Consider the following 20182-nt stretch of genomic DNA (forward strand, 5'->3'; position numbering starts at 1 on the left):
TTCATAAGTGTATCCTATTCATACCGTTACAGGAACGTATCTTAACTATATCGTTCTATCAATCTATCATAATCATATCCTTTTCTATACATAATCTAACCATATCGCTATGTCAATCATATCTTAGTCATAACATTACTATAATGCTCCTAATTTTCTTAACCTAATTAGTGACGTCACCCATACATAAATAAATCATTAAGCGGAAGTTCATCATAAATAACTTTGAAAAACAAAACGAAGTCTAACATAAAGGTCCAAAAATCCAAACCAAACATGTCTGCGAGAGTAAAACCTTCAGTAACTGAGTTCAGAAAATTCTAAATAAAAACAATGTTCAATGTTTTAGCTTAAAACAGTCAAATAAACGTAAACTACTAATAATGCCCCCTCTTCAACTTCCATAATGTCCTCAGCTCCATCGTCATCCGTACACTGGTGTCTTGCCTTTACCTGAAAAATGTAGGTAGCACATGACTTGAGTATTTTATGAAATACTCAGTAAGCCACCCCACTGTTGGGGTTAAATATGCAAACACATGCAACATATGAGCGGGACCTAACTTTTCGTAAATCTTACATGGCCTTGGGTGCTTTTCTATTCTAGGTCGGTTGTGGATGTATATAATAAAATGACGCCAAAAACCGATCAAGTTTTTGGCGCCGTTGCCGGGGAACCTATCTTGATCGCTTGTGGATGTATATAATAAAATGACGTAAAATTCACAAGAATAAGTGCAAGTATACACTATCACAAGTAGCAAGTAATATGTACATTATCGATTCCACAGGGAACCTATCTTTTTGGTTAATTTTATCGCTGGAAATTTAAGTGAGTTTTTGGGTAACATTCAAATGGGCGTTGGAGATTTTAACTATTTAAACAAAACTAAAACAGAGTGTCACTGCTGTCGAAAACAGAAAATGATGAGAAAATCAATTATAATGAGGAAGGTTCGGCTAAGAGAGATTAAATAGATAAGTTGTTGAGTTTGTGGTAGATTTTAGTTCCCTTTAATAGATTCTCAAGCCCACTTTCGAGGGTCATGAATGGTGATTATTTCCATAATCGTTGTAATTTCTATTAACAAGGCTGTAGGAGAAGAATTATTCATAACCCTTTTATTACCCTTCAAGTCTCCTTGCTATGGAACTAGAGTATTAAAGAGAATTTCATTGCTCCCTCTCTTCTCTCGAATAAGAGAACAACTATGTATGTAAAGTAGCTAATTAAACATACATGTAAATCATTAACAACAACTCTTTAATAAACTAAAATCATACCGTCAACATACTTAAACTATATAAAACTCTCTTGCCTCCCCTATTAAGTTTAGCTCTCCATACAAACTGAATTAAACAGAGGAATATGCATCTTCATCATATAAAATTGATGGAATAAGGAAAGAGAATAAGGAAATAGAGAGTTATCCCGGTTTGTTGTCGTTCGTCAATGGAAGTTCCCTTCTCTTGAGCTCTCACGTCCACCTCTTTGCCCTAATCAATCCTTGTCGGTCTCCTTTTCCTTCTACTATCAACAGCTGCTGGATTAGGGTTTTCTTCTTTTTCTCGGGTTTCACAGCAGTTCACTGCAGCAGAAACTGCTACTGTGTAATTCGATTTTCTCCCCCAAAAATGTGTATCCTCCTCTTGGTCTTCCTTTTCCTTTTATATTGAGCATGAGTTCCTCTTTAGGGCTGAAAAGGAATAAGTTGTCCAATAAGATGTTTCTCATTGCTAGTCAATGACCCACTTGGACTGCTGACGTGGATTTAAAATTTCCATATCCTCCCCCATTTGTTTCCAAATTTGCTACTCCCACATGATTTAGCATAAATGTCTGAAATTTTACCACATAACTCAATTAAATATACAATTAAGATCAATTTATGCAAAATCATATACTTTTCATGTTGGACCGCAATAAACGATTTCATGCTCACTAAGTAGAATAAATGAGGAATAAATGAGAAAATGGTGAATAAGAGTGCAATATTAACTACAAAAAAACTTGATAGGACTCTACATTTAGTCAGTTATCACACCCCAAACTTAAAAGATTGCTCATCCTTGAGCAATCATTCTCTCCACTCTCCCCTTTTTTTCTCATTAACAAAATGTTCGTAGAGTATTCATCAAAGACATGATTTAGATCACATTCTTTATATTCCTTCCTCAAATTAGTTATTTCCCACATTTCACCCTATACTTATCACCAAATCTTACAAAAAATAACACATTCCTCACTTCCACCGTATTCCCCAAAACACTTCTAAAACGATTACCATTCCTTTTTACCTTTGCTTTTGTGACTTGAGTTCATAATTTATTTCATTAACTTTCTCTTGTCATGACAAAAAAAAATTTTCTCCCAAGAATCCTTCAAGTCATCCCCCTATTCTCTGGGTGCTTCCACTTGTGGTGCAAATCACCTAAGTCTTCAAGGGATGACTATACAGGCTAACACTAATTCTCCCCTTAGCTCGACTCTTTTGCTAGCATCCTATAGTTTTCAGTGTGGCCACATTTGTGATGCAACTCACCTAAACAATAAGGATACTTTTTTTTTTTTTTCTACATCCCAATTACCTTCGATTCAGACACCTCCATTGGTGATGCAAATTTCCTGACAACGAGCAATTAGGACTTTTTTTTCTCCATTTTTTTTCTTAGCATTGAGAGTTCAAGCTTTAGGTTGAAGAGGAGTGGTCTCGGGTATGGATTCTTTTTCGTTTTTTTTTTTTTTTTTTGTGGGGGCGATGGAATTTGCTTTAATGGCGAACATAAATATAATATTTCATTCTTTCATAACATAAAGAGGAAGAATCCCAATGCAAGTGACATACATATATGCATGAGGTTCCTTAACATACCTAATATGGCATTACATAAACATTACTAACATTACATATACGTTGCTTACATTACATGATATATTACATAACTTACATTACATGGCATATTACATAACTTACATTATATGACATATCACATAACATGAAAATACGTTCCAATTCCATAAGCATTTCATAAACAGTCACCCGTCAACACAATCCATAACTTTTCATAGCGTAAATAGTCAACATAATCCATACATCACATAATCATATCACATAAGATATGGTGCATGCAGGGTCCATAGGGCACACACCATCATACATCACGCAATAAGCTAACTCCAACAATAAGGTCACTTACCTCGACGGCCTTGGCTGAAGTCACTCACAAAACAAGCTAATTCCAACGGTTAATTACGTCCTATAAGAACCACATAAAAATTTAGGAACCTTTCATAACATACCCTAGCTAAACCTCGTGCTATTTAATAAAATAAACCCCCAACACAACCTGTCTTTGACGGTTAGGAACCATATTGACCTTAAATGGTAAAAATAAGGGCGGAAACAACTTCGGAAGGGCCGAAAACCTTCTTCATCCGAAAACAACAACCCCAATGTTCCAAGAGTCCTTCAAAATACCCAATGAACAAACCCCTCGATTTCCCTTCAGACGCTCTTGATTTTTTCGTTCTCCCAGACACACTCAGACACCAAAGGCAACTTTGGGAGTAAAATCGTTTTTAAGGGAGGTAAATGGTTGGGCATAAAATATAAAATGAATCTCAAGACATTTCCCAATAAGGTATTATAGGGTTTTAGAATAAGGAAACTTAGAGAAATAGGAATGTTTTTATTAGGCAATAAATGTCTTGCCAGAAATTCCACGATGGAGATTTCGTGAGACCTTTATTTTATTATTTTTTTTTTTTTCAAAAAGTCGAATCGTTACAGTTACATTACATTTATCGCATCTCTCTCGTATCCTACCTCACATATATCATTGAACACATCATAACGTAAGAGTTATCATATCATTCACATATCATAGCACATGCATAACATATCATAGTCATATCGATTCATAAACGATTCACACATATCAAATTTATGACATGTGTAGAACCATAGGGCACGTGTTAGCATCAAATATAACCATGCCAATAGTAAGGTCACTTACTTGATTACTTAGGCTGGTGTCCCCAATTTATCCTTAATGAAAGTTCGACTTTTCATTTGTATCCAAGTCAATCTATATAAATCCATGACATCAATTTCACGTTCAATTCTCTAAATTTTACAATGGTCCATGTATTAGACTTCATGTGAGCATTAAGGACTTCATGAGTATTAGACTCCAGATTTGTTTCCAAGATTAGTGGTTAGTTTCTATTTATGGTTATTTATAAAGCTATAATTTCAGTATTCAATAATATCATCACTTCAAAATTCAATAGTTTTGTTTCTGGCTTCGTTATGTCAAAACCTAATAATTGGTATCAAAGCCGCAATTTTTGAGTGATCAAATAGAGAGAGTACGAGTGAAAGACAAAACTTTAGCGAAGATCCCTCACTTTAATGGTCACTATGATCATTGGAGTGAGCTGATGGAAAATTTTCTCAAGCAAAGGGTCTATGGAGTGGGGTGGAGATTGGTTTCTCAGAACCAGAGGAAGGAACAATGTTGACTGAGGCACAAAATGGTCACCTTGATGATGCTAGACTCAAAGATCACCAAGTAAAGCATTACCCCTTCCAGGCAATTGATCGTACTGTCTTTGAACAACTCTTGAATCGTCGTACAACCAAGATTGTTTGGGACTCAATGAACCGAAAATTTGGTGGAAACCAAAAAGTGAAGAAATCTCTTCTTAATGCATTAAGGAGAGAATTTGAGATCCTAAAGATGAAGAAGGATGAAAGCATCACAGATTATTTTGCAAGAGTGATGATAATCTCTAACAAGATGAGAAGCAATGGAGAAGATATGCCAGACAAGAAAATTGTAGAAAAAATATGCATACCCTGACTGAAAAATTTACTTATGTTGTAGTATCAATTGAGGAATCCAAAGATACTGATAACATGTCTATTGATGAATTACAAAGTTCATTAGTGGTGCATGAACAAAAATTTCGAAGATCCAGCATTAATGGAGAGAAGCAAGTTCTAAAAGTCTAAGGACCAACGAAAATAAGTAATAGAGGAAGAGGAACTTACAAGGGCAAAGGATGCGGAAGAGGAAGATCAACTTTCAACAAAGCAATGGTTGAATGTTATAGGTGTCATGACTCGGGTCATTTTCAATATGAATGTCCAAAGATGAATAAGGAATTGAATTATGCAGAGCTAGAAGAAGAGGATGAAATGCTGTTAATGGCTCATATGGAAAGACATGAAGCAAAAATGAGTGATGCTTGACTCTTAGATTCTGGTTGCTCAAACCATATGTGTGCATTAGATTCTGGTTGCTCAAACCTTATGTGTGCAAGTGAATGTATGTTTTCAAGCTTAGACAAGACATTTTTCCACATTGTCAAACTTGGAAATAATACAAGTATGAAGTTATGGGAAAGGGTGCAGTGAAATTAACTTTGCATGGCGTTCGTTGCACTATTAGTAATGTGTATTGGGTACATGAACTCAAAAATAATTTCTTGAACGTTGAACAACTACAAGAAAAGGAAGTAGTAGTGTTGTTTAAAGATGATGTATGTGCATTTATCATCCACAAAAAGGAAAAATAGCATAGTCAATTATGAGCGCAAATCGGCAGTTTATTTTGCGTAATGAACTATCTACCACAACAAATGAAGAAAGATGCCTCCAAGTTTCAAATACGGATCAGTCAATACTTTGGCACTATCGTTATGGTCATCTCGACTACAAAGGCTTGTGCACCTTGAAACACAAAAACATGGTGAAAGGCCTCCCGCAAATTGTAGCTCCAAACACCACTTGTGAGGCATGTATGAAACGCAAGCAACATCAGACTCCATTTCCAAAAATGGGTAAATGAGAGCAACGGAAAAATTGGATTGAGGAAAATATTGAAATTGATAAGAACACAGCTGAAGGAGGAGGAATGACAGAGGAAACGATTGAACCGGTTGCTGAAAAAATTGACCAATTGCTGAAAACAATTTTCCAGTAACTGTTGCACCAGATTTGACAATTAGAGAGGGGAGAAATCAACATCCACCTGTATGGTTAGCAAATTATAATTTCGGTGAAGGTTTATATGAAGAGGATGAAAAAAATATGACATTCTTGATGATTTCAGATCTTGTGAATTTTGAGGAAGCTGTCAAAAGCTCAAAATGCAGATTGGTTATGGATGAAGAAATTAAATCCATTGAAAAAAATCAAACATGGAATTTCGTGGTTCTACCAGCTGAAGCGAAGAAAATAGGAGTGAAATAGATTTATAAAACCAAGCTAAATGAGTCTGGAGAAGTTGATAAATACAAAGCAAGATCGGTTGTACAAGACTACACACAAGAGCATGGAATATGGAATTGCAAGTCTCTGATGCACACGTCAGTCTCTGATCACGATGCCACTGTCAACTGTACATGGGAGCCTTGCCTTTACCTGAAAAAAAAAATGACACACGGCCTGAGTATTTCGAATCAGTAAGTGACCCCACTATAGGGGTCATGCTAATGCAAACACATGCAATCATGAATTAGGGACCTATCTTTAATCATCTTAAGGGTGACCTCCAGTCTCGGACAAATTGAATGTGTAGTACTTCCCTACACACGACTCACATGTGCGAGTGTGAATCCCTAGGGCACTCGCACACCCCTTGGACCCTTTGGTTAAGCTAATTTGTAGCGACGTCCGGAGGTCAGCGGAACCCCATAGTGTATGCGCCTCATGAACACCCTCATCTATGTGCGTTCGCACCTGTGTGCATTCGCGCTCATCATACGGTGCGCGTCCGCACTCATCATCTCTAGGGAAAGTAGCCCTATGCTTATGAACATACAATAGGCATGAGGTCCCTCTAAGTTCAATTATATATCTCTTCTGACACAACCCTCTAGTCTCATCTCTTGGTTACACTATGTAACACGTGCTCATGGATATTTACATTAATATCATTTTCATACTCTTAGGGTTGTGTCCTATGTCGATCTAACAACATGATGCAATATGGTAAACAACATCAATAGGCATGTTCAACATGGAAAACATCATCATGTTAATAACATCGTCATGCATACATCATACTCATCATAGAAGACATTAAGTGCATCAAATATAACATGTACGTCATGCATCGAAACATAAATAACGTACATTTAACAGACATCACAACATAACGTCATACTCACATATCATCATAATTCAAACAATCTTTGGCCTATCCTATAGTAAGATGTAAGAGCCATACAGCTGGTAACAAGTGAGGAGAGAGAAAAGCCAGTTGTACTACTCTTTTAGGGTTTAAAAAAAAAGAAAAAAAAAGAAAGGTCGCGGGGAGGAAAAGAGAAAAGAAGAAAGAGAAAAAGAAAAAAGAAAAGGAGAAGAAGACAAAGGAGAGGGTGGAGCGGAGGAGACGAACGACGAGCTTGAAGCGCTCGTCAGCAACGGTGGGCCGAACGGTTGAGGAAGGGAGAACGCCGATGGTAAGTCCTAGTGGTGTGATTTTCATTGTTGTTTTCCAAAGCCCTAATACATTTCACTGGATCGGTGTACCTAGGTTATTGTCGAGGGAAGTTTGTGAGTCCTTGTGAAGAAGAAGGCATGGGGTGTTGAGAGGAAAGAAAGATCAAGAAGAAGGTGGGAAGAAGAGGCTGAAAACTAAGGGGGCACGACCTGACCCGACCCGACCCACCTATACAGAACCGAAACCTGATTTTTCCCATTTCGCACCATTTGATTCGTCTTTATTCAGATTTAGGTATTTGACTCACACACTCGATAATGCCTTATTATAGGAAAATTCCAAACTTAGTCAAGGGGACACTTGAAGACTCGATAAAGTTTTAGGAAGTCTACGATCAGGTAAGTAACCATCTAGAGCAAGATTTAAGTAATTGCTTGTAGGAGTCGGTTTGGATTTGTGGCCAAACAATTTAGTATCGTATTTAGGAATGGATAAAGTTAGTTCATGGAGGTGGTACTTCGATGATGTATGTGGTTGTACTTTGATTGTCGTTATGGTTATATAGTTTCGTTGGCATGAATGTGAAATTTTGTATAGGCATATGGGATGGTATGTTTTTATGTTGAGCTAGATGGTTATTATGTGACTTAGCATGGCGACGTGTTGTTGTCGTGGTTCTTTGTTAGGCATTGGGTGTGGGGCTTGGGTAGCCCATTGTTACCCTTTGTGAGTTGGATCATTTATTAGGTGCTAGTTATCATAAGTTATGAAGCACATAGATGACATTGTACCGTTTTCGTAGTCACCCACAAGGGGTTGAGGGTAATCATAGTATATTACTATGGAAACACGTCAGAGGTGCTTAGTGGGACGAGCCATGGCCTTTTATTGATCCAGCCGAGCGGCATAGTGACAGGTAGTTACTGTTTCTAAAACAGATAGTTTTACTGATCTGAGTCGACAATGGCGTAAGACATGTAGTGACTGACCTGGCCTAGAGAGGCACAGTGGCAGGTAGTTACTAATCTTAGGAACAGTTAGATGTTGCCAGGCACCACTAGGTCTCTGACTATGATTGTTCGAGCATAAAACTTAGGATCTCGTGAATAGGGCTAAGTTCGACAAGAGCTTACGAGCAAGTTGCTTACTGGGTATTGTTTATATACTCATTCTGTGTTGTTTCTATTTTTCAGGAGAAAAGTAGATCTGGGTCGGTGGCAGGGACGTGTGGAGTCGTGCAGCTGCAGAAGGGGGCCCTTAGATTGAGTCCTCTTCTCCCATGTCATTTTGGTTATGATTTTGACGTTTTTGGAAAACCTACGATATTTTGTAACCGTTTATTTATATGTGACTCCGCGGATTTTCGTTATATGTTTTGTATTATTTTGTTTGAAATGTATATCAGGCAACTTTTAACTTTTAGTCCCCTGTTCAAACTATAAGAAGTATTGAAAGTTTTTTTTTTTTTTTTTTATCTTGAGTCCATGTGGTGACCCATGATTCGGTATTTTTGAAGATCGGTCGTTACATAAGGCCACTTACTTAGTTGGCTTTAGCCGAAGTATTCCCTAATTAGCTAAACGTAAGCTCCCGTTCCGTGAGAGCTGCTTCCTACATTGCCAGGGTTTGTTTCCTATCACATCGTTCACCATCTTCCGTTAGTATTCCACAATTAATTAACCAGTAATTTAATAAATGTGAAATACAGCTTTAAACCGGTCTCGGATACCTTAATTGGGACCGAAAACAGATCTAGGAGGGGGTCGAAACAGTGGAAACCGAATTGAAAACAGGTGTGCCAAGTCAAACAGCCGCTGGTGCGTCATCGGAGGGAGCCCGAGCTGTTTGCACCGAGCCAAGCTGAGGGACCCTCTGTGTCGTTGTTTGACACGTGGCAGCAGCAGAACGAGCCATGTCGTGTGGTAGCGTCGGGTTGAGGCGCGAGTCACAGTTCGGTTCGGGTCGCAGTTCGGGTCGAGGGCTGCAAAAGGCTACTGGGCTAGACTAATTGTTGGGCCTCGGCCTACTGAGCCAGACTAATCGTTGGGCCTTGGCCTATTGGGCCAAACTAATCGTTGGGCCTCGACCTACTGGGTTGGGCCACAAGTGTTTGTGTTGCAGTCTGGTTCGATTGGACCGTGGGTCTGGGTCTCAGGTTGGTTCAGCTGAACTGTTGCTTCTAGGCTGGTTTGAGGTTTGGGCCGCTATAGTTGGGCTAGGCCGAAGGCAGAGACCGAGGGAAAGAATCGGGCTGGCTCTCTCAGGTTTTGGGTTTGGGTTGACCTAGATCCGTAGATCTCGTCTTCCTTACCCGACTTCGGCCGATTTTTCGGCGCGTCTTCTCTCTCCTTCCCGCAGCGTTTCCGTTGCCTATTTTGGTCTTCTTTCTTCCTTTTCCTCGTTGTTTGTCGTCCTTCTTTCCTTCCTCAAAGTTTTGCGGCCTAAAAGTTCCTAAAACCACAGATCTAAGAACGTTTAGGAAAATTAGATTTTCCGACCTCGGTTACCGCAACGGCGCTTACGAAAAGGCACAAAATGTACCTTAAGTTATTGTGCTTTCGTTAGGGATCCTTCTCGTGGTGGTAACTGAGCGTTTGGCATCGGTTTTAGGGTGGTTTGGGGCTCGTCGGAGGAATTGGAAACTCGCTGACGTTATTCGAAATCTCTCTCTCTCTCTCTCTCTCTCGTATTTTCGTCATTTTCTCTGTTTGCAGGTACTTTGATCGATTTTGGGAATCGTGGGTTGAAGGCTAAGTGAGGTGTGGCTGTCATTTCGTGTGGGGTCCGTGAAACTCGGCGGTCGCTGGAAAACTCACGAGTTTTCCGGCAACTGTGTTTTTTTTTTCTTTCTTTTTCTTTTTCCGAGTCGTTACAGGAATTTAAACGTTCCATTAAGAAATAGTTTGATATAACTGACTTAGGTCAGATGAGATTTTTTCTTGGAATAGAGATAATACAAAGATTAAATGTTATTTTTATATATCAAAAAAAGTATGTTGCTGAAGTTTTAAATCGATTTGGCATAGAGAATTACAATTCTGTTTGTAATCCCATTGTTCGAGGACAGAAAATTGGCAAAAATAAAAATGGTGCAAAAGTAGATGTAACTTTGTATAAACAAATAGTGGGAAGTGGCATAGAGAATTACAATTCTGTTTGTAATCCCATTGTTCCAGGACAGAAAATTGGCAAAAATAAAAATGGTGCAAAAGTAGATGTAACTTTGTATAAACAAATAGTGGGAAGTGGTATAGAGAATTACAATTCTGTTTGTAATCCCATTGTTCCAGGACAGAAAATTGGCAAAAATAAAAATGGTGCAAAAGTAGATGTAACTTTGTATAAACAAATAGTGGGAAGTGGTATAGAGAATTACAATTCTGTTTGTAATCCCATTGTTCCAGGACAGAAAATTGGCAAAAATAAAAATGGTGCAAAAGTAGATGTAACTTTGTATAAACAAATAGTGGGAAGTGGTATAGAGAATTACAATTCTGTTTGTAATCCCATTGTTCCAGGACAGAAAATTGGCAAAAATAAAAATGGTGCAAAAGTAGATGTAACTTTGTATAAACAAATAGTGGGAAGTTTGATTTATCTCACAGCTACTCTGATCTTATGTTTGTTGTAAGTTTGATTAGTTGTTTTATGGCATGTCCAATACAACAATATTTTGCAACAGCTAAAAGGGTTTTAAGGTACTTGAAAGATACAGTAGATTATGGTGTATTTTATAGAAAGGGAGGAGGTGGTAGTGATTTAAATGGATTTACTGATAGTAGTGACTATGTCGGAGACATGGAAGATAACAAGAGTACTTCAGGCTATGTGTTTATGATGAATGGAGGAGCAATAACTTGGTCTTCTCGTAAGCCGCCTATAGCCACCTTATCAACCACAGAAGCTGAGTTTGTTGCTGACAGAACCTTATCAACCACAAGCTATGTGTGATAACTTCAACTATTAAGCTATCCAAAAATCCAATTGTACATGGACGTTCCAAACACATAAGAGTAAGATTTCATTCTCTTAGAGATTTTACAAAAGAATGAAAGGTTAATTTATTATTTTGTGGTACCCAAAATCAGCTTCCTGATTTGTTGACAAATCCTCTAAAATTAGAAGCATTTTGGAAGTTGGGTGAACTGGGTGTACAGAGTTTTTCTGACTTAACTAATTCTTGACTAAGAAGAAGTTAAAAGGAGGGATTGTTATAAGAATTTGATTAGCTCATAAGAGTATTTTTAGGTATTTAGTTTAAATATTTTATAAGATTTGTTATGAGATCGGTGGTTAGTTTCTATTTTTAGTTATTTGTACATTATTCAATATCGTCAATTCAAACTTCAATTGTGTATGTTTTTTATCAACTCATTATAGCACAAGAAGTAGAAGCAGCCCGCTAGAATTATCTTCATATTCATATTTCATCAGGTATTTATTGCTTAACTTTAAACTTTTAATTACTGTGATGTCCCACATTGGTTGGGGAGGAGAACAAAACACGGCAGAAACCTTTCCCTTGCAGACGCATTTTAAAGCCTTGAGGAGAAGCCCGAAAAGAAAAGCCTAAAGAGGACAATATCGGTGGATTTTGGTCGTTACAAATGATATCAGAGCCCGACACCGGACGATGTGCCAGCCTTCTCGCTGTTCCCCGAAGGGGGTAGACACGAGGCGCTGTTCCCCGAAGGGGGTAGACACGAGGCGATGTGCCAGTAAGAACATTGGCCCCCAAAGGGAGTGGATTTGGAGGGGTTCCACATTGATTGGGGAAAGGAACGAGTGCCAGCGAGGACCCTGGGCCCCGAAGGGGGGTGGATTATGATGCCCCACATTAGTTGGTTGGGGGAGGAGAACAAAACACCCTTGCCCAAAACACCCTTGCCCTGGCCCTGAGGGTTTAAACTTGAGGGAAAGCCCAGGACAATATCTGCTAACGGGAGAGTTTAAACTCTTGAGGGAAAGCCCAAAGAGAACAATATCTGGTAACGAGGAATCTGGTTTGTTACATTTAGTTTGTTTAAATCTGAATAAAATCGAAGTTGTGTTGTACACACTCTCATGTCATGGAGTCATTCGTATCAACAAACAAAATAAGAGCACCTTTAGCAAATGATGTCCACATAGAAGATTTTCTCTACCACTATACATCGAGTTTTTTTTTTTGGCACTTCACTCCCGAGATGCAACAACCTTATAGAGAACTTGTATGTAGCTCAACCCTGTTACGAGACGAACCGACGAACCCTTTTACTAGACCTAGAGTCCTTGTATGCTCAAAATTGAATATCAAAATTAAAAAAAAAAAAAAAAAAAAAAAAAAAAAAAAAAAAAAAAAAAAAAAAAAAAAAAAAAAAAAAAAAAAAAAAAAAAAAAAAAAAAAANTTGAAAAGGTCCCTAGGTAGGATATAGGGGTACTTCCCTTTGATTAGGGGTCCCTTTGAGCAAGTCTACAACTAATCTTTCCTACAAAGAGTGGATAAAATGTTCAATAAAAAAATTAAATTAAATCTTCAAAATACCTAAGAAACCCTAGCTCATTCCACGCGCACACACGCACGCACACACGCGCATATTTCTTCCTTCCCGTCGTAATTGAAAACTATGTTAATCGATTGTTTGTTACAAACACACACATCGAGAAATTTAAAGAAAAAAACTCATTATTTTGCACTAATCTTCTCTACATTTTTAAAAGACGGAAAACTCGATTTTTATTTGGTGTTCGGTTGCAGGTAATTTTTATAAATCAAAGTTTTGCATTAATTTTCATTGAAATAAGGAGGAACCTTTTGGATATTATTAGCCAAAACCGAGGGGAACTCCGAATACACAAACTTTTGGTAGCTTGTCTTCTCGAGGGAGTGAGAACTATTAAGAACAAAATGGAAATGGTCCCAGCTAGAAAGAGTTCGTTGAGAGAGGAAGAAAACGAATACGTTTTTTAGTAAGGATATTTTTGAAAATTTGTGAAAGGTCAAAGGTATTAAAACCCGTGTTCGTTTTACGTTTTTGCATTTAATGACAAGTTGGAAAGTTTGTGTTGGAAATGGACGTGGATTTTAAAGACCGAACAAAACTAGGGTTGAAAAGTCTGGAGCACTTTTCAGAATAAGATGTTCATTTAACTCATAGGGACCTATCTCGAATGGGGTAAAGAATACTAAGAGAGTAGAGAAAGATATTTCTCCGTGAATGAAATGGTCTCGAGGACATCGAGGACAGGGATTATATTTTTATTATTTTATTTTTGGCAGGAATAAGAATTGAAATAGGAAGCGGGGACGTGTCGACCGGGCCGGGTGACATGTCTACTTTGATTGGGCTTGGGCCTGCGAAAAGTACGGTATAAAAATGGGATGAAAAGAACCAGAAAACTGGAGAGTTGGGAGGGTGGAAGACAGAGAGACACACAAACACAGCCGAATTTCACAGAGAAAAACTGGGAAGTCGGGCAATTTAACTTCCTTCTTCCCCCCAAAATTTTTCATTCTTCCCGCGCCATTTTTCTTCATTTCTCTTTCATGTCCGATGCTGCTCAATCGGCTTTTCAGCTCTCGGTAACTCCCTCCCTCCCTCATTCGCTACTTCTCTCTCTTCTTGCCTCCAGGTTCCATTCTAGGGTTTTCTTTTCATTTCCTCATTTTAATCCATTTTACTCTCTTGTTTCCATCATGTTTATTGATTTCTAGTCTCTGTTTTTGCTTTTGATTTATGTTTTGCTTATGTTTCTTCTCCTTCAGCTGATTGTTGCTTCTAATTGGTGTTTGTTTCCTGGTTTGTGAGGTCTTCCGTGTTTTTTGTTGCGGATTTTTGTAATTTTTGCTGCTATTGACTTGTTTTCATCGAAGTTGAACTTTGATTGGATGGTGTTTTGGTTACTGCTGAATTGTTATGTTGTTTTTGTGAATGTGGGAGTTGAAAGTTGATCTACTTTGTTCAGATTTTTCTTGAAGGAACTCATTAGTTTCTAGGCTAGATGCCGGGGAAATGAAATGGAAATCTATGACAAAATTATAGCTACTTGAAGAGATAATTAGACGTTTTGAAGTACATTAGTAGTAATGCTTTCCTCGAGCGGATGGAAGGTTGATTTTCAATTTGTGCGGGTAAAAATGGTTTGAAGTCTAACAGTTGGTGGGTCTATTAGGAAGAGCCTTACTAATTTCTTAGTTAAGGTGAAGTGGTAAGAGTTTAAACAACAATTTTTTTTTTAGAGTTTACGTTGTTTTATAACCCTAAAAAGAACGGATCTTAGCGCACCTTGCAGCTAGGTGCAAGTGCAACATTCTTAGACAGTGGAAACTAGGGTTTAAATTAAAATCAAATTTAATAATGGTATAACCAAATTAGGTGATGATAGTTTCAAATTATAGGAATTTAAAATAATTTTGTGGGGTCGTTGTTGTAAGTATATTTTTCAAATCACTACGCACATTGAAGTGCAAGAGCCCTTTGGAACTTGAGTACTAACAGCAAAAATGTTCAAACGAAACATTTTATAAATGATTTTTTTTATTTTTTTATATAGTAGCTGCTTGGGAAATGAGGTTTTACAGAACACATTTTATTAATTTCTTAGGGGGAAAAAACGTAGGCCTGATGTGGCATATACCTTAGTGAGGGTACCTGGCTTTATCTGAATTGTGGAAGCCAGATGACCTTAAATGGGCCTTTCCTCTATTTTCTCTTTTCATGCTTCGTCTCACATGAGTACTCACATATTTTTTGGGCTCATTGTCCTCAGAGGGTTATTTCGCATTCTTCTTTGAAAACATTGATAGTATTTTATGAATTCGTTGTTTTCTTCATATTAATAGCTAGGACATCCTCACTGAACTCCTTAAATTTAAATTTGATAATATTGTGTGTACCAATTAGGTGAAAAAAGAAAAAAAGAAAATTCCATTTGCATTAAATGAGGAAACTTCGTTCGTTGGAACTTGGGGGTTGATTGAATATTTGGATTGCTTTCACCAGTTACAATAGTTCTTTAAGTAAAAAAGTAATTTTCTAATGGAAATGCATTGTTCATGAGGAATGGTGTTTAGGTTTAGAAACTTGTGCTTATGATCTGTCTGAGGAGCAATTGACTATGTGAATAACCTACAATCATAATGAATAAACAAAGAAAAAATACAAAAAAATATAATGCTTGTGATTGTTTCGGAGTTCCAAATTTTAGTTTTGCGTGTATTTCTCCTTTTTGCTCGTATATTTTCCATACACTTGCTGGTTCTGATTTTTCATATTTGAACTGTACTTGCAGATATTAATTTCAAGTATTAGGATCCCCTGCACTCATAATGTTGTAGCTCCAATCCCTTTGATTGAGATGCCATAGTTTGTTTCAAGTTTATTACAGTATATCCAACTGTGATGATGGTAAAATTCTCTCTGTTCTAAACTTAATTTCATGCCTGCACTTCAAATCATGAATATTAATATACATCTTTGTTTTTAAAAAGTCCTGGGAAATGTTTTTAAGTTTACTGGCTTACCTTAATGCAGATTGAAACTATTGACTTTTGGTGCTGACTGACAGTCAGCAAAGTGAATTGAGAAATCTGTGTTTGAAAATTTAAATGGTTAATACTTAAACGTGGTAGCAATGGAGTGCAACAAGGAAGAGGCCATTAAGGCTATGCAAATTGCTGAGAAGAAGCTGGAAATCAGTGATTTTTTGGGGGCGAGGAAGATGGCTCAGACAGCACATAGACTCTTTCCTACACTTGAAAATATTACACAACTGCTAACGGTATGTGATATTCACTGTTCAGCTCAGAATAGAATATGTGGAACTGAAAATGACTGGTATGGGATTCTTCAAATAGAACAATCAGCAGATGAAACCACTATAAAAAAGCAGTACCGGAAGTTTGCATTGTTGCTCCACCCAGATAAGAACAAGTTTACTGGTGCAGAAGCTGCTTTTAAACTTGTTGGTGAAGCTAACAGGCTGCTCTCTGATCAGTCAAAACGCAAGTTATACGACATGAAGTGTGGAGCTGGAAGAAGAAATATTGCACCTAAGTCATCTCATGATCAGTCAAATGGATATGCAGCAATGAACAAGCAAGAGAGTGGAACTGCAAATGGTTACTCAAGTGTTCCTTTCTCACATTTTCCTGGAAGAAATTCATACAAACCACCACCACCACAGCAGGCTTTTTGGACGTGCTGCCCATTTTGTAATGTGAGGTATCAGTACCTCAAATGTTATCTTAATAAGATGTTGCGATGCCAGAATTGTGGCAGAGGTTTTATCTCTCATGACTTGAATAACCAAAATATGCCTCCACCCTCCCACCAAGGTCATGTCCCTCAGAAGAAAGTAGCTCCTGAGTCAGGACCCTCAAAATCAGCTACACAGATCAAACATGGTTCTGATAATAAATCTCAGGATAGGTCTGCTGGGGTTGAACGAGCATCAAGGGAAAATTACACTGCTGGCAGTGATTTGAATGCTAAAGGTGGAAAAAAACAGAAGGCACATGGGGATGCCAAAGATGGACAGGGTGGTAGTGTTAAGCCCAAATCAGCTCCAAAGAGTGGAAATAGGAAGCGACAACGAAAATCAGCTACAACACCTGTCAACAATTCTGAAGATGACCAAGATGTTGATGATGACGATTTATATGAAAAGGATTCTGGTCAGGGTAGAGGCAATTGTCAAAGGAGATCTTCAAGGAACAAGAACCATGTTTCGTACCAGAAATATTTAAGTGATGATGATGATAATTTACAGATTCCAAAGAAATCAAGGGGCAGTGAATCTGCGGACATTAAAGAGAAAACGAAAGATGCAACTGCAGATGTTGCAGCATCTACAGTTGACAAATCTTCAGTTGGTAATGGTACTGTTGATGGTCACAAAAAGGGCATCAGACACGAAGTACCTTCTCAACATCCGGAAGTCTTGCCCAAAATGAAACCCAAATGTGAGGAACTGAAGGTAATGGAAGAAGGAAACAACATGTCAGATCAAAATGATAAAAAATCCAAAGTTGAGGATATTGATACAGAGAACAAAGATGTAAAAGTACATGTTTTGGTATGTGCTGATCCTGAGTTTAGCAATTTTGATAACGATAAAACGGAAGATTGTTTTGCGGTCAATCAGGTATGGGCTATATACGATACCATTGATGGAATGCCAAGATTTTATGCTCGTATTAGAAAAGTGTTCTCCCCTGTATTCAAGCTCCAGATTACTTGGTTCGAACCAAATCCTGATGGCAAATATGAAATTGATTGGAGCGATGCAGAATTGCCTATTGCATGTGGCAAGTATACTTTAGGAGACACTGAGGAAACTGCTGATCTTCCCATGTTCTCTCATATGGTACATTGTCCCAAACAGTCTGTGAGGAATACGTACTTGTTGTATCCCAGAAAAGGAGAAACTTGGGCTCTTTTCAAGGACTGGGATATTAGATGGAGCTCTGAACCTGAAAAACATGTAGCTTTTGAATATGAATTTGTTGAAATCTTGTCTGATTATGTCAAGGATGTTGGCATCTCGGTTGCTTACATGGACAAGATCAAAGGGTTTGTCTGCTTGTTTCAGACTACTGAGAAGCATAGACTGAACTCCTTCAAGATTGCACCTAACGAGTTGTACAGGTTTTCTCATCAAGTTCCTTCAGTTAGAATGACTGGAAAGGAAAGAGAAGGCATTCCGAAAGGATCATTTGAATTAGATCCTGCTGCACTTCCCCCGAATATTAACGACCATGTCAATCTTACTAACATCAAGAAGGAGACTGACAATGCTGCTGCTCCAGGAATAATTGATTCATCTCATGACTGTGAATCTCCCGAAGTGGAAGTGGAAGTGGAAGTGGAAGAGATTGGTATTGAAAATAATGTGGCTGCAAACGTACAGAAGAAATGCAACTCAGAGAAGAGTAATCTGAAAAGTGAGGCCCCAACTATCGCACGAAAATCTCCAAGGAAGTTAAACACGACTGAAAATGATGCTCAGGTAGACATAGATAGGCACATGCCTGAAGCTAATGGAAGTAAAGTTGCTAGTCAAAATGACCAATCAGCACACAACAAATGCAGTGTGTTTCAAATAAATGGAGGAACACACAGTCCGAAGAAACATGTCAAGATAGGCATCGAGCGAGAAACGGTGATACTTAGAAGATCACCTAGATTTGGGTAAGAAAAATGCAGGTTAATGTGTTAGAAAGGGAGAGAACAGCCAATCTGGATTCTTCCGATGTTTAAGGCAAATTTTGCTTTAAAGAACGGGAAGTATTCATCTCTCTATAAAATGAGAGCCGCCCAGTTGATTTCGTTTCTTTCTTTCTTTTTTATATTTTCTCGTTCTAGAGAACTCTCGAACACTGTTCCATGCTTCTTTTCAAGAAGGCATCTATTGACAAGTTCGAGTTTCAAAGTTTCTAGCTGAAGAAAACTTGGATTTTGCTCAGACTGTCTGACAGTGGAGGGTAGAAGAGAGAGCTGGGTAGGCATGTCCTATCATAGATGAATGATATCAATCCAATGGGAAGAGCAAGGAGTTGAGTGAGGCTGTTGTGAGGTTCATATCTTGGTTCTAATTTGAAGATTGGTCTGCAAAAGCAGGAATTGTAAATTGGATGATCCAACATTTTAGTGTAGGAGTAGTAGAGTCAATAGACAGAGAGGAGGAGCTTCATATCTTCCATGTTACTGGAGTTTGAATGAAAGTTACTCGTGTATGGAGAATTTGTTGGTGGATTTTGGATGAAAATGTTCATGTAGGGAGAGAGGGGGATGCCTTCTGATATGTTATCACTAAGTTCATCTTAGGGGTCTGATTTTCCCATATTTATCCATTTCTCTTCTACTATCTTAGTAGCTATGTTTGTAAAGATGCTTGTAGGTTGGACTTTCTTCAGCAAAACTTTCTAAGGATCAACAACAGATTATAATCCTTTTGTGAACTTGGGTCCTTTGTACTTTGCCTAATGCTTTGTGAGAGCACTTCTAGGAGTTTTGAGAAATAGTCCATAGTCGGACTTGATGAGAGGGATAGCTGTCTCGAGAACGCTACTGATATTGACATTCAGTCGAATTGTCATATTTTTGTAAGTCGTATTGTCGTATTTTTTTACTTATAATTCTAATCCAAATTTTTGTGAGCCTCTAATTTTCAATCGTGAAATATAAAAAAACCATGTGTGACTTGACCTATCTTGACTTTCATGGTCTTTCCAGCATTTATCGTCATCCATGCAAGGTAGCACGTGACTTTATCTATCATGACTCCATCATCCGGGGAGCTTTACCTTTACCTAAAATATATAAAGGTAGCATGTGGCTTTAGTATCTTAAAAAATATTTAGGAAGTCACTCCAGTGTTGTAATGCAATCACACACATGACATAATTGGGACGATCTTTTAAAAATATAACATAACTTCATGCTTTTTCCAGTTCCATGCAGGGTTGGATGTGCAGTATTTTCCCACACACAACCCACGTATGCGCATATGGATCCACCAGGTGGGCTCATATATGTACTCCCTGAGCCTGACTTGGTCGGGCACAACGCATTAACACGTCACCGGACGCCGCAGAAAATGAAAAGTCTGCATGATATCATGGNTGTAACGTAATTTATGCTTTTTTCAGTTCCATGCAGGGTTGGATGTGCAGTATTTTCCCACACATGACCCACGTATGCGCATATGGATCCATTAGGTGGGCTCATATATGTACTCCCTGAG

At 38.1% G+C, this 20182-nt stretch overlaps 1 protein-coding gene across 4 annotated transcripts; it reads left to right on the top strand.

The window, feature by feature from the left end:
• The first annotated feature begins 13853 nt into the window (after positions 1 to 13853).
• On the top strand, positions 13854 to 19595 carry LOC111792857. 4 transcript variants are annotated; one of them, XM_023674459.1, is made up of 3 exons: positions 13854 to 14018; positions 15728 to 15843; positions 15970 to 19595. In XM_023674459.1, exon 3 carries the CDS (start codon positions 16070 to 16072, stop codon positions 18629 to 18631), a length of 2562 nt encoding a protein of 853 aa, XP_023530227.1. In that variant the 5' UTR covers positions 13854 to 14018; positions 15728 to 15843; positions 15970 to 16069; the 3' UTR covers positions 18632 to 19595. The 4 variants fall into 4 exon arrangements, with proteins under 4 accessions (XP_023530227.1, XP_023530228.1, XP_023530229.1 ...); XM_023674460.1 differs by having other exon boundaries at positions 13854 to 14068; positions 15970 to 19397; XM_023674461.1 differs by having other exon boundaries at positions 16068 to 19397.
• Positions 19596 to 20182: the final 587 nt, after the last annotated feature.

The sequence above is a fragment of the Cucurbita pepo genome, chromosome LG04, assembly GCF_002806865.2.
Source record: "Cucurbita pepo subsp. pepo cultivar mu-cu-16 chromosome LG04, ASM280686v2, whole genome shotgun sequence".
Classification (NCBI taxonomy): domain Eukaryota; kingdom Viridiplantae; phylum Streptophyta; class Magnoliopsida; order Cucurbitales; family Cucurbitaceae; genus Cucurbita; species Cucurbita pepo.

What these genes read in the sequence shown, in the direction of transcription:
- LOC111792857 (XM_023674459.1), top strand. Translation starts at nt 16,070, where the DNA reads ATGGAGTGCAACAAGGAAGAGGCCATTAAGGCTATGCAAATTGCTGAG.